General features: G+C 44.2%; 1 protein-coding gene across 1 annotated transcript; it reads left to right on the forward strand.

Annotated features, from left to right (window-relative positions):
* Positions 1-1,279: 1,279 nt before the first annotated feature.
* On the forward strand, positions 1,280-10,173 carry wdr36 (WD repeat domain 36). The gene is made up of 22 exons (XM_038272010.1): positions 1,280-1,555; positions 1,752-1,779; positions 1,853-1,953; positions 2,042-2,159; positions 2,237-2,369; positions 2,458-2,512; positions 4,199-4,331; positions 4,910-5,085; positions 5,164-5,284; positions 5,368-5,433; positions 5,534-5,623; positions 5,778-5,920; positions 6,865-6,982; positions 7,053-7,218; positions 7,297-7,405; positions 8,007-8,086; positions 8,175-8,282; positions 8,363-8,594; positions 8,670-8,789; positions 8,873-8,954; positions 9,705-9,892; positions 9,977-10,173. Exons 1-22 carry the CDS (start codon positions 1,409-1,411, stop codon positions 10,124-10,126), a joined length of 2,664 nt encoding a protein of 887 aa, XP_038127938.1. The 5' UTR covers positions 1,280-1,408; the 3' UTR covers positions 10,127-10,173.
* Positions 10,174-12,061: the final 1,888 nt, after the last annotated feature.

The raw sequence follows: 12,061 nt of genomic DNA on the forward strand, positions 1-12,061 counted from the left end.
GCAACGGTTGAAATGAGAATCCTTTCCTTTCCCATTGAGTTGCGTCCCAGTGTTCACGGGGATGGACGTCTGTGTCTTCGGCAGGCGTAGAGCTAACAGAACTGGCAGCGTTGCGAGGCAAGGGCTCAAACATGTACGGCTGGAAGCCTTCTACACCAAACCAAGCTTCTGCCGCCCTGGCGTCCTCTTCCACAACATTCGTCCCCGCTTTCCTCCTCTAAATAAAAAATGGATGACGGAGGAGACTCATCCACGACCTCCGACACTAAACTCTCCTCCTCTTGCATGTTTCCGCTGTCCATAGCGTTCCTTGACGGCGTCGTTTCTAAGTCACCAATTTAGTGCTACTTGGTCCCAATGGAATTTCCCATTGAGTTGAGAAATATTAGTTTCTTAATTCCCAAAGAGTTTTCCCTTTTGTTACAATTGCTGGTGGAGATTCTCAGTCATCCGGGTTATAATCATTCCAAAAAGTTAAAGTTAATCAATGTTAAACTCATAATTCTGACTTTAATCTCAGAATTTGAAAGGGGGTTTGAAGGAAGCCATTTATGTTAAAAGAGAAAAGCCAACCAACGTTACCCTGAATCAGAATTCTGACTGAATTCTGACAGCTAACAAACATGTTAGCATCACATTTTATTTTTTCAGTGTCCCTAATCCTCTTCCATACAACAATGACCCTTAATGACTGCCTTTTCAGTATCAGGGATTGCAGGCCAATAATGACCTCAATGACTCTCATTATTAAGGGGTGGAGCTGGTTTTCCAGTTTCAAACTGTATTTTTTTTATCCATTACAAGGCTTTTGTTGGGCTACTCTATTAATGCCTGGAACTTAATGCTAATCCTGATATTTTGAATTGAGAAAACGTCCTGGATGGGAAGCGAAACATCTTCAAACTTGGAAAACAAAGTCCAGTTGATTGTTTTTTAACTTTAACTGTTTGGAATTTTGCTAGAATTTACAATTATTTTTGTAAAATGTAATAACCACAAAATTGAACAACAAAGACTAATCTGAACTATTGCCACTTCAACAAAGTTTAAGACAAATAATAAAGCTTTACAATTCATCCTGTATATACCAGACTGTCTTGTTCTAAATGTTTTTTTACCCTTTTATTTGCTTCCTTTTCTAGTTTTTATCTAAATGAATGCTTTAAATCTTTAATTTATGTATAGGAAGAAATGTTACAACTTATTAAAAAATAGAGTGTTTCACTGAAATACGTCCCCCTGGTTTCCGGGGAGAGGAACCTATGTTTTATGGGTTAGGTTTCCGGTCGGACAGTGTTTCGTGGCGCTCCTCCGTGTGTTGGATCCTGCGGTCTGCTCCCGGTTGTTCCTCCTACTGTTTGTTTACCGGTTTGTTGTTTGTTTGTTGATTGTTTACCGGCCTGTAAACATGCCGCGCGCCGGAAGCTCCTTGTTCTCTGGTTTCCGCGTTCTGGGGCTCTACTCCAACCACGTGCCGCACGCGCTCCGGTACCATATGAAGCACCGGGAGTTCTACGTGGTGACGTCAGTGGGCCAAAGCTTTCACACATTCAACGTAAGTATTTCTTTTAATTTATTTTGTTTTATTGAATTAATGAGTTTGATCCAATGGAAAACTGATGACTGTTTGGGGGCGGGGCGGTGACGTCACACGGTGGTTGGCTGAATGAATAAAATAATGGATAAATGAGTTGATGAAGCAGTTGATGACGTCAAAGCTGATCATTGATGACGTGTCTGATTCCCTGCAGGTGAGCCGCCTCGGGATCGTCTCTGTCAGTGAGTACCTCTGATGACGCTGCAGAATCTTGCTCTCTGATTGGCTGTGACGTAACACTGTCTGTTTTCCCAGGTAACAGTCTGGCAGATGACATCACGTGCTTGGCGGCTGACAGGATGCTGGTGTTCGCCGCCAGCGGAACGACGATCTGCGCCTTCGCTCGGAACAAAGAGGCAGGAAACCTCCGGCTTCCCGTCTGCCTGACCCCCTGTCTGTTCCAGCCCAGTTAATAAAGCTCTTTGTGTTTGGATCTCTGCCCAGGTGGTGATGCGTTACCATGGACACAAGCATGACGTGCGTCTGCTTCTTCCGCTGGGCGATCAGCTGATTTCTGCCGACAGCGGTGGCGACGTCATTGTTTGGGACGTTCAGGGAGGAGGTAAGCGGAGGGGGCGGGGCTTTCGGTCACTCTCTTCTGTCCTGATATCAACCATAGTTTACTCAATTGTCCCACAGATATTTACCTACAGCTGAACTTTGACCCCGGCACCTTTGATGTGTCAGCCATGATGCACCCCAGCACGTACCTGAACAAGGTGCTGCTGGGCAGCTCCCAGGGAGCTCTGCAGCTGTGGAACATCAAGACCAGGTGGGGGCAGCTGCTGCGAGGGCGTGGCGTTTTAAATCTGTGTTCCGTTGCCATGGCAACATTTGCTAACTGTCTGTTTTCTTCTCAGTAAGCTGTTGTTCACCTTTCCTGGGTGGTCGGCAGCCGTCACCGTCCTGCAGCAGGTGAGTCATCAGTCAGCTGCTTTCTAATCGTGTATCGGCTAAAGCCTGGCTTATGCTCAGAAACCAGGTCGTCTGCGTGTGTCGCAGTTATCGCAGATGTGCCCCCCACTTCCGCACACAGGAGGCCTCTGATTAGTCAATACTACATCCCCTTTAATCTATGCGTATACCTGTTTGGTCCCTAATGGCAGAAACTCGGGCTGTAGCGCCGTCCACAACGCCTGGCTCACCGCGGACACTCTCCCAGACGCCGTGCAGGACGCTAGTTTGTAGCGCTGTGTGACGGTCTGTTGGTTTACCCCGAAGCCAAAACACGCAGCGCCACGGCCAGCCTTTGGGAAACACGGGTGAACTGTGTGTCGTCCGGCGTTGGATGAGGGGTTGTAGACGGCGAAAAAGCTCGTCAAACTGACACGCAGACACCCACAATCCTGGCTAGTTCCTGATCGTCTCTCTTGCGTTGTGTCGTGGAATAACATAGCGCAGACCACGCTTCAATATTGGGCATAAATCAAAAATATCAGCGACATACCCGTATTTGACGCTGGTTAGACGCTGGTCAACATGCTTCGGCTCTCTGGTTGTCGATCTGCTTTGTTCTGTTGTTACAAGCTAGAGAACGCCTTGGTTTTATTTCCTTAGAAAAAATAGTTTTAGAAGTGCTCCGTTTCCACTAGTCCTCTGAAACCGATCCGTGCCGAGTCTGGACCAAGCTCAGTAAGCTAACCGCGCAAAGCTTGGTTCTTACGACCATTTACACATCAGGCTAGCGCGGTTCCTCTGTCTGTTTACCATAAAACTTAGAGAATAGCTTTTCGGATTGTTTGGAATGCTCAGATGCGCTGCCATAGACATGGACGTTTAGTGTGAACGCACTAGGGATGCACGATATAATCTGCCCCCTATCGGTATCAGCCTTAAAACTGAATATCGGACATCGGCCACCCCACCGATATTTAACCCGATATTTGATCAGCTTCTGAGTTTCTAAAGTCAAAAAAAAAAAAAAAATCCTACTTCTTCTTCTTCCTCAAAAACTTCTTTTTTACAGACTTAAAAACTTCTAAAGACGAGGGAAAAAATATTGATCCATTAAAATATCCCAATATCTTCATATGCTGATATATTGCCATTTAAAAACACCATATCAATCTCTTTTACTAATGAAATATTGCTATATGTCATCGTTATGCTACGAAATCCCCCGAAAATTCACCAAATGTTGCCATATTTTTATATGTTGATATATTGACGCGGTATCGATCTATTTTACTAACAAAATCTCACAAGAATTTGCAAAATATCACGAGAGTTTGTAACAGAACGATGAAATTTCACGAGATTTTGAAAGTAAAATAGATCGATACCGCGTTTTTAAAAATCAATTTGATATCAGCATATGAAAATATATTTGAGTATATTATTAGTGTCAGAAATGGATAACAAAACTGCGATTTTCAATGACTACTTATTTTTGTCCAGCTTTAACATCGGTAACGATATCGGTTATCCGCTACATGTGTGCAGTTATCCTGCACGCAGACAGACACACAAACGCTCCTAAAAACTTCACCTCTTTGGCGGAGGTTATAAACTTTGTTATTTAAAGTCGTATTTCTGTTGATGATATTCCAGGTGATGGGCTTTTATTTTGAAAGACTATCTAATGTCGACTTCTCTTCTCAGAGTCCAGCAGTAGATGTGGTCGGGGTTGGCACGGCGACGGGTCGCATCATCATCCACAACATCCGACTGGATGAGACGCTGATGAGCTTCACTCAGGACTGGGGACCAGTCAGCACCCTGGCTTTCAGGACAGGTAGTTCACTCCCGAGTTAGCTCACCTGCGCAGGTCAGACTGGACCAGGGGTTCTGATTGGACCAGGGTCACCGGGGTTCTGATTGGACCAGGATCACCGGGGTTCTGATTGGAACAGGACCAGGGGTTCTGATTGGACCAGGATCACCGTGGTTCTGATTGGAACAGGACCAGGGGTTCTGATTGGACCAGGATCGGTGGGGTTTTCATGAGTACATGTTGTCCTCTTTGTGGTTCCAAATGGGTCCAAAGATAAGGATCTGGTTCTGTTTGTCCCAAACAGACCCAGCATCCAGTTAATGTGGGTCCAAATGGTTAACAGAAAAAGGGTCAGTCAGGTTGGGGGTTTGTAGTCCAGTGGTTCTGTCGGGTTGCGGCCTATCCAGGTTTTAATGTCAGGCTTTGGTTGGACTGCTGGGATGTTTGAAGGTAGAGCAGAGAGTTGTCAGTGTAGAGTTGGAACACTTTGGTTCTGAAGATGGTGAGGAAAGGATGGACAGCAAGGTGTCCAAATATGGATCCCTGAGTGACGCCAGATCTTGTCTGAGAAGTAACGCAGAGTCTCCTCTCTCCTTCAGACGGCCCTCCGATCGTCGCCTCCGGGAGTCCTCAGGGACACATTGCATTCTGGGACTTGGAGCGCAAGCAGCTCGTAGCCCAGCAGAGAAATGCCCACAGAACAGCGGTTGCCGCGGCAACGTTCCTGCACGGAGAGCCGTTGATGGTCACCAACGGAGCCGATAACGCCATCAAGGTAAAAACACCCCAAAAAAATCAACAGAAACCCGTTAGGAAATGATTTTTTTCTCACTTAGATCTTTGTCTTTTTCAGGTCTGGATATTTGACCAGGAGGGGGGCGGGGCCAGGCTGCTCAGGTGTCGTCAGGGCCACAGTGCCCCTCCCACCACCATCCACCACCACGGCAACGATGGAAAGAACATCCTGAGCGCAGGTAACAGTTTTTCATCTGATTAGAATCGAGCTGATGCTTCACGCAATTAGCTGAAGCTCACGTCGGTCTGCTGCCCCCATCAGGTCAGGATGGGACACTGCAGTCCTTCTCCACTGTACACGAACGCTTCAACAAGAACCTGGGTCACGGTCAGTTCAGCGTTCAACCAGATCCTCGCTGGGGTTCTCTAAAAATCAGCTTTTTTTAAATGGAGTCTGGATGAAGGGAATAATGCTTTTGTTTTTTCAGGATCTATAAGCAAGAAAAAGGAGAAGAACAAGAAGAAGGGGCTGGCCTACGAGGAGCTGCGTCTTCCTGCAATCACAGCTTTTGCATTTGGTGGGTCTCTTAACACAGCCTGACTCTAAGAGCTCAGGGTTTCTGCCTGAGAACGGCGTGTGCAGAACTCCATAGAGAAAACATCAGATTTAAGCAGCAGCTGGGTTTCTCTCTCTGTCTCCCTTCTGATTGTCTCTCGCCCTCCCTCTCTCAGGTGTGACCCGTCAGTCGGACTGGGACGGGATCGTGGCCTGTCACCGAGGCCGCCTGACCGCCACCACCTGGAACTACCAGCGCTGCACCATGGGAGCTCATCATCTAAAGCCTCCAGCTGTCAGAAGGGATGCTGTTGCCACGGTAACAGCATGTTTTCATGCACATGCTTCTTTGCTCATAGACGTTATATACGTAGACGCCTCATTGGACGCCGTCAGCAGCGGGGCCGACATGTTTGGAGGGCGGCCATCTTGGATCGGATCACAGTTCAGACAGCTGCTGTCAGAATCAATAGGAGGTTCCTAAGATCTCATTTTAATCACATGAAAGACGAGTCAGAGATAATATTACAATAATCTCTTACAACCTCTTAAAAGAACAAAACTAATTTTAAAATTACCTTTATTTTAGAATACATATAATTATTCAGATGAAAAACTATTTAAACTGAATCTGGATGGGATATATGTAAAGTTATATATTTTGCAATTTACTATTAATATGATAAAAACAAAGTTTTTTTTTTTACATATATTTATATAGTGTTTTATTACCGAGTATTTTTTATGATTTCTCTTTGATAATAAGTATTATCATCTATAGAGGAAATTTGTTATGTGATTTAAAGAGAGTAAAGTTATTTTTATTTTTTATTAATTTGTCCTCGTTAAGACTGTTAAATGTATGTTGTTTCTAACTAAAGTTTGTCAAAACTTTTTCCAAAACTCTTTTTCAAACTTTTTTTAATCATTTCATACACATGTGCCAACATTTGTTCTTTAATCAGTTAATGTGTGCCATATATAATATATATTTTTATATTTTAGAATTTGTTTTGGTCTTTTAAGGGGTTCTAACATGTAAGAGATTATTGTAATATTATATTTTGTTTATTTTTAGTGTGATTAAAATTAGATCTGAGGCGCCTCTAATTCATTCTGACAGCAGCTGTTTGAACCGTGGTCTGATCCAAGATGGCCGCCCTCTAGGCACATAGGCCAGCGTCCAATGAGGCGTCTACGTATATATGACGTCTATGGCTCTGCTGACTTTGTTTTGCCAAATGCCTTCCTGTGTGTTCCCAGGCTGTTGACATCACTTCCTGCGGTAACTTTGCTTTGATTGGCTTGTCCTGTGGCCGTGTGGATGTCTATAACCTGCAGTCTGGTCTCCACCGCGGTTGCTACGGTGATGATGAAAAAGGTGGGCTTATTTGTCCGTTTGCTCGTTCCATCCTGCGTCTGCCCCCCTCTGACCCCGTCCTGTCCTGCAGCTCACAGCGGCGCGGTGCGAGGCGTTGCTGCAGACACGCTGAACCAGCTGACCCTCACCTGCGGCTCCGATTGGCTGCTGAAGTTCTGGCGCTTTAAGACGAGGAAGCAGGAGGATCAGCTTAAGCTGAGTGCTTCGCCGGCGAGCATGAGGCTTCACAGGGACAGGTGAGACAGCTGAGGAACTGAGCATGCTCAGTGGGTGCGTCCGTCTCCGATCGCTGATCCGTTCCTCCGTCTCTTCAGCGGGATGCTCGCCGTGGCGCTGGATGACTTCACACTAGCCGTCGTCGACATTGAAACCAGACGGATCGTCAGGAAGTTTGCAGGTCACCACGGCAACGTAACAGACATGGTGAGTGGATGCTGACGCTAACAGATTGTAGCAGTTTGATGTTCAGGCTTCGACTTACCGGCTTCATACTGTTCAGAATAGAGATGCAGGTCATCGGTTAATAAGTTAATCTGATGTTGACTGATCTTATCAATCAAGTGACTTATTGATAGGCGGCCATTTCTAAAATGGTGTTTAGAAGCTTCTAAAACCATGAAGGACTAAATTCCTTAAAATATGCCTGATTAAAACAAAGAAGGAACTTTTTATTGATCCAGACGAATAAGAAAAGAACTGCCAATCTCACAAATGACTAAACTCAAATTATATTTAATAAACAAAACAGTATTTAAATAATTTGTTTGATAAATAAAAGGGATTTAAATTAACTTATTTTATTTATTTATTTTTACATTTATGAAATTGTAGGATCACATGTGACAAATCTTGTGACCCTCTATTTAGTTAATTGGCATTAATTATGATTATTAAATATGTTGATTAATAGATCTTTATCATGAAACAATCATAATCTGTAACCTTCCTGATGTTGTTGTTTCTGATTGGTTCCCTTCCTCTGAACGAAAGTATGACCTCCATCTTGGTTCTCTTTCCTCCTAAGACCTTCAGCCCTGATGGCCGCTGGCTGGTTACCACGGCGATGGACTGCACCATCAGGACCTGGGACCTCCCCTCTGGCAGGTAAGCTGTGACATCATCGCTTAGTTTTTGTCTTCAAAGGCAGGAGGCTCCGCCCACTTAGCCATTGACGGTTTCCTTATTCCAACAGTCTAGTCGACTGCTTCCTGGTTTCCATGGCGCCCGTGGGAGTTTCCATGTCACCGACAGGAGACTTTCTGGCTACGGCTCATGTGGACAGTCTGGGAATTTACCTCTGGTCTGAACTAATCACAGCACTGGTGACATCACTGATTCTATCCTGTATCAGCCAATCACAATGCAGATCTCTTTCCTCAGGAACAACAGGAGTCTGTGCGGCCCTGTGGGGCTCCGCCCCCTCCCAGCTGACTACCAGCCAGTTGAGGAGACGCTTCCTGGTGTCTCTGCGGAGGAGGCTGCAGAGGAACTGAAATCAGAGGAGGTCGATGATGCGTACCAATCGGCTGAGCAGCTCGGGGAGCAGCTGGTGACCCTGTCGCTGATGCCGGAGTCCCGATGGAAAAGTCTGCTCCACCTGGACACCATCAGGGTGAGCTGATCTGCAGCTGCAGGTGTGATCACAGGTGAGCCCCTCCCTCACCCGCTGCTGTTTCTGTTCTTACAGAAGAGGAACAAACCTACAGCGCCCCCTGCTGCCCCACCCACCGCCCCCTTTTTCCTGCCGACCGTTCCTGGTCTGACACCTCAGTTTGCGTTGCCCCCGACAACCAAAGAGGACACACAGGTAGGGCCAATCAGCCGGTGTTCTGGATTTAGGGTCATGTGACCATGAAGCGTCTAAATATGGTTGTGGTTCCTGTTTGTCAGTCCAAGGTGCTTCGATGGGGGTCGCTGGCTCAGAGGTCTGAGTTCGGTTCTGCTTTGGAGTCCGCACTGGAGTCTGGATCATGTGAGTCTGCATTTCAAAATAAAAGTTTTTTAATTTATTTAATCTAAATTTTCCTTTTGAATATTCAGTGTTGAGAAATTAATATTATACAGTTTTTTTCTTTATCCACATAATTTACGGTATTTAAAGCTGCAGTAAGTAGGAAATTTACTTCAAAATTAACCGAAATCTTCCTCGTTTGTCTCCCTGGATGAAGGGAAAATTTCCTATAATCAGTCGGAATTCTCTGTCTGGTTTGTTAAAAGTGTCGATACTTTGGAAATAATCGATACTGAAACACCGTACACAGATTAAATACAAATAATCCACACTAATGATGCTAAAGATAAGAGGCGTTTGCATATTTTGGCTTTAGCTCAAATAATAACACATCAGTCAACCTTAAAATTTGATATTTATGTTGTTTTTTTAAATATTTTGCAGTTATTTGCAGACTTTAACTAGTTTCACTTATGTGGTTCAGAAAGCATTCCTAATTATGTTTTATTTTTTTTCTAAGGTTTTTATTCTGCACTACTCTATATGTGTGTGGCCATATTACTTGGTTTGATGAAAAAGTTGCCATTTTGACTTTTAAGTTTGAATTTTTTAAGTATCAAAAATAGTAAAAAATATTTTCATGAGAATTTTTGCTGTTAGAAATAAACGCTTTCTGATTATTCTCATTTTTAAATAAATATTTTTACGATTCTGTGCTTTTATTCTGTTAATCTGTAATTAACTTCCTGTCTGGTCCACCGATGCCCCCAGTCGATCGGCCGCTGCAGATCCTGAAGGAGTGTGGGCCGTCCGCGGTTTCCGTGGAGCTTACCTGTCTGACATCAGAAGGAGGCGGAGACAACAACCTCCTGCTCGGCTTCATCCACATGATTGACAGGATGCTGGCTAGTGGGCGGGACTTCGACCTGGCGCACGCTTACCTGGCTCTTTTCTTGAAGGTGAGCTAATTGCAACACAGCTTTAGACTTTTATTGTGAAAGTGTCCCAGCTTCCTGTTTACCATTACCTGTTTGTTTCATCAGCTTCATCTGCGCACGTTGTCGCAGGATGCCGTTGCCATGGAAGCGCTGATTCATCTCTCCTCCAGACTGGAGTCTGGGTGGGCGGAGCTTCAAGGATCGTTTAACCAATCATTGTGTCTGCTGTCGTACACAAAGAGTGCGCTGCTGTGAAGTGCACAGCGTTTGTTTTTGATTAAAGTTTTTCCTGTTTTTGTATCTGAATGAGTGGAATTAATGAAGAAAAAAACCTGGGATTGAATCAGGTTGGTTGATCACTTGATCTGATCCAATCAAACATGGAGGAAATTCCCACAGAACAAACAGCCTTACTGTTTCTGTTCATAGGAGGCGCTCCACTCTGTGTTCTGCTCCAGTTTTTATGGTAAACCCAACATCAAGAATATTTATACAGAATGAAAAAATCCATGGATGGATTAAAGATGCAGCCTCAATTTTTTTAATGAGCATCTGGAATATTTTCCATGTTTGCTTCATATGAGGCTGTATTGATTAGAAATGTTCCAAATAAGATTCAAAGATGAAAATAAAGGTTCTGTCCATGCTTACATTCTCCTCTTTATATGGAGCATGAGAACTGAAGCACAGCGGCGGCTCATGAGGTCAGGGAAACTCCACCCAGTTTCATCGGTTCTGCAGGAACGATTCTAGCGGAATAAATCCAGAACTGAGCTCTGAACAGAAACTGGGTCACAAAATGAAACTTTCTTCAACCAACGAGATGCAGAAAGAAGCTCTGACTCGATCCTGAGATAAGACCAACTGCAGCTCAATCAGGCTGAGCTCCAGTCTGGATAAAAAAAGCATCTTCTGCTTTATCTTTGCAGCAAATCTCTGTTAATTGCATCATAAATATTGGTAGATCTCCAGTGGGTTTTTAGACTAATGGATTTACCTCCTCTAGCCATTCTCTGTTCACCTTTGTGCTCTGAAGTAATCCCTTTATGGCAGGCCATGTTGACATAAAATCAGATTCACAAATTCTAGACTCCTCAAATTAATTTATGATGTTTGTCTTGATGGGTGATTCAGCATTAAGAGCATTACTTCTACTGGTATGACAGTGGTTAAGAGGTTAAGATTTGCCATTAGTCACCAATAGGCAGTTGCTTAGAGCCCCAAGTTCCTGGGAGCCCAATAAAAAAACTATACATGTATGGTTAATACAACTATTACTTATTTGTGCACCTTATATTTTTTTTATAAATACTTTCGCTAAAATGCCATCAGAACGCTTATAAGTGTCACTCAGCCCCCCCCTTCAGTGTCCACCATATTGGATCAGTCCATTTGCTGCACATGTTCAGAAAGGTCCAAATAGACAGCAGCAAACCATTTGAGAACAAACCATGCAAAGAGCAGTGTTGCCAACTTAGCGCTTTAGTCGCTATATTTAGCCACTTTTCAGACCCCTCTAGCACTTTGATTTCTAAAAAGCTCCTAGCGCCAAATCTAGAGACTTTTTTCTGCTACTGGAGACTTTGGAGACAACATCTAAAAGCAGCGAACTCTGCTCTCCAGAGCGAGTAGATTGGTAACCCCGCCTCCTGCTCTCCTCTATCTTGTCTGCTGTCATGATTCATGCAGCTATTATTTCATCCAAATGAAAAATGGAGAACAGATAAGCAGATCATGGCTTGTCTACAGTGAAAAGAAGGACTGGGTTATTTACTTTGGCCTTTTTGGAAACACAGGAAGGAGCAATCAGCTAAGTGAGCTTAGTGCTTGGAAAAAATCTTTCATTCCTTTAGAGACAGCATGAAAAGTCAGCTGAGTACAAAACATAGAGAGGAAAACAAGAAGAAAAGGGACAAGAAGAGAGGGACACAACCTAGAACAGATAATGGATGTCTATTCTATTAACATTTCTCTATCTGGATAATGGGGCTGTTTTATGTGTTGTCTTCTCCATTCAGAGGGTTCCCTGCCTGTCTTTGCCTGGGGCCCCAGATTCCCTAAATCCGCCCCTTCCTACGACCCCTGAACAGAGGCTTTAGTCGTGTTGCAGGTTCAAGTCCTGGTGAACTTTGCTGCATGTTGGTCACACAATATTCAGCCAGTCTGTTTGCAGCCACCAAAGTTCAGTTT

Source organism: Cyprinodon tularosa, unplaced genomic scaffold (assembly GCF_016077235.1).
Source record: "Cyprinodon tularosa strain WSP-4 unplaced genomic scaffold, ASM1607723v1 ctg813, whole genome shotgun sequence".
Taxonomy (NCBI): domain Eukaryota; kingdom Metazoa; phylum Chordata; class Actinopteri; order Cyprinodontiformes; family Cyprinodontidae; genus Cyprinodon; species Cyprinodon tularosa.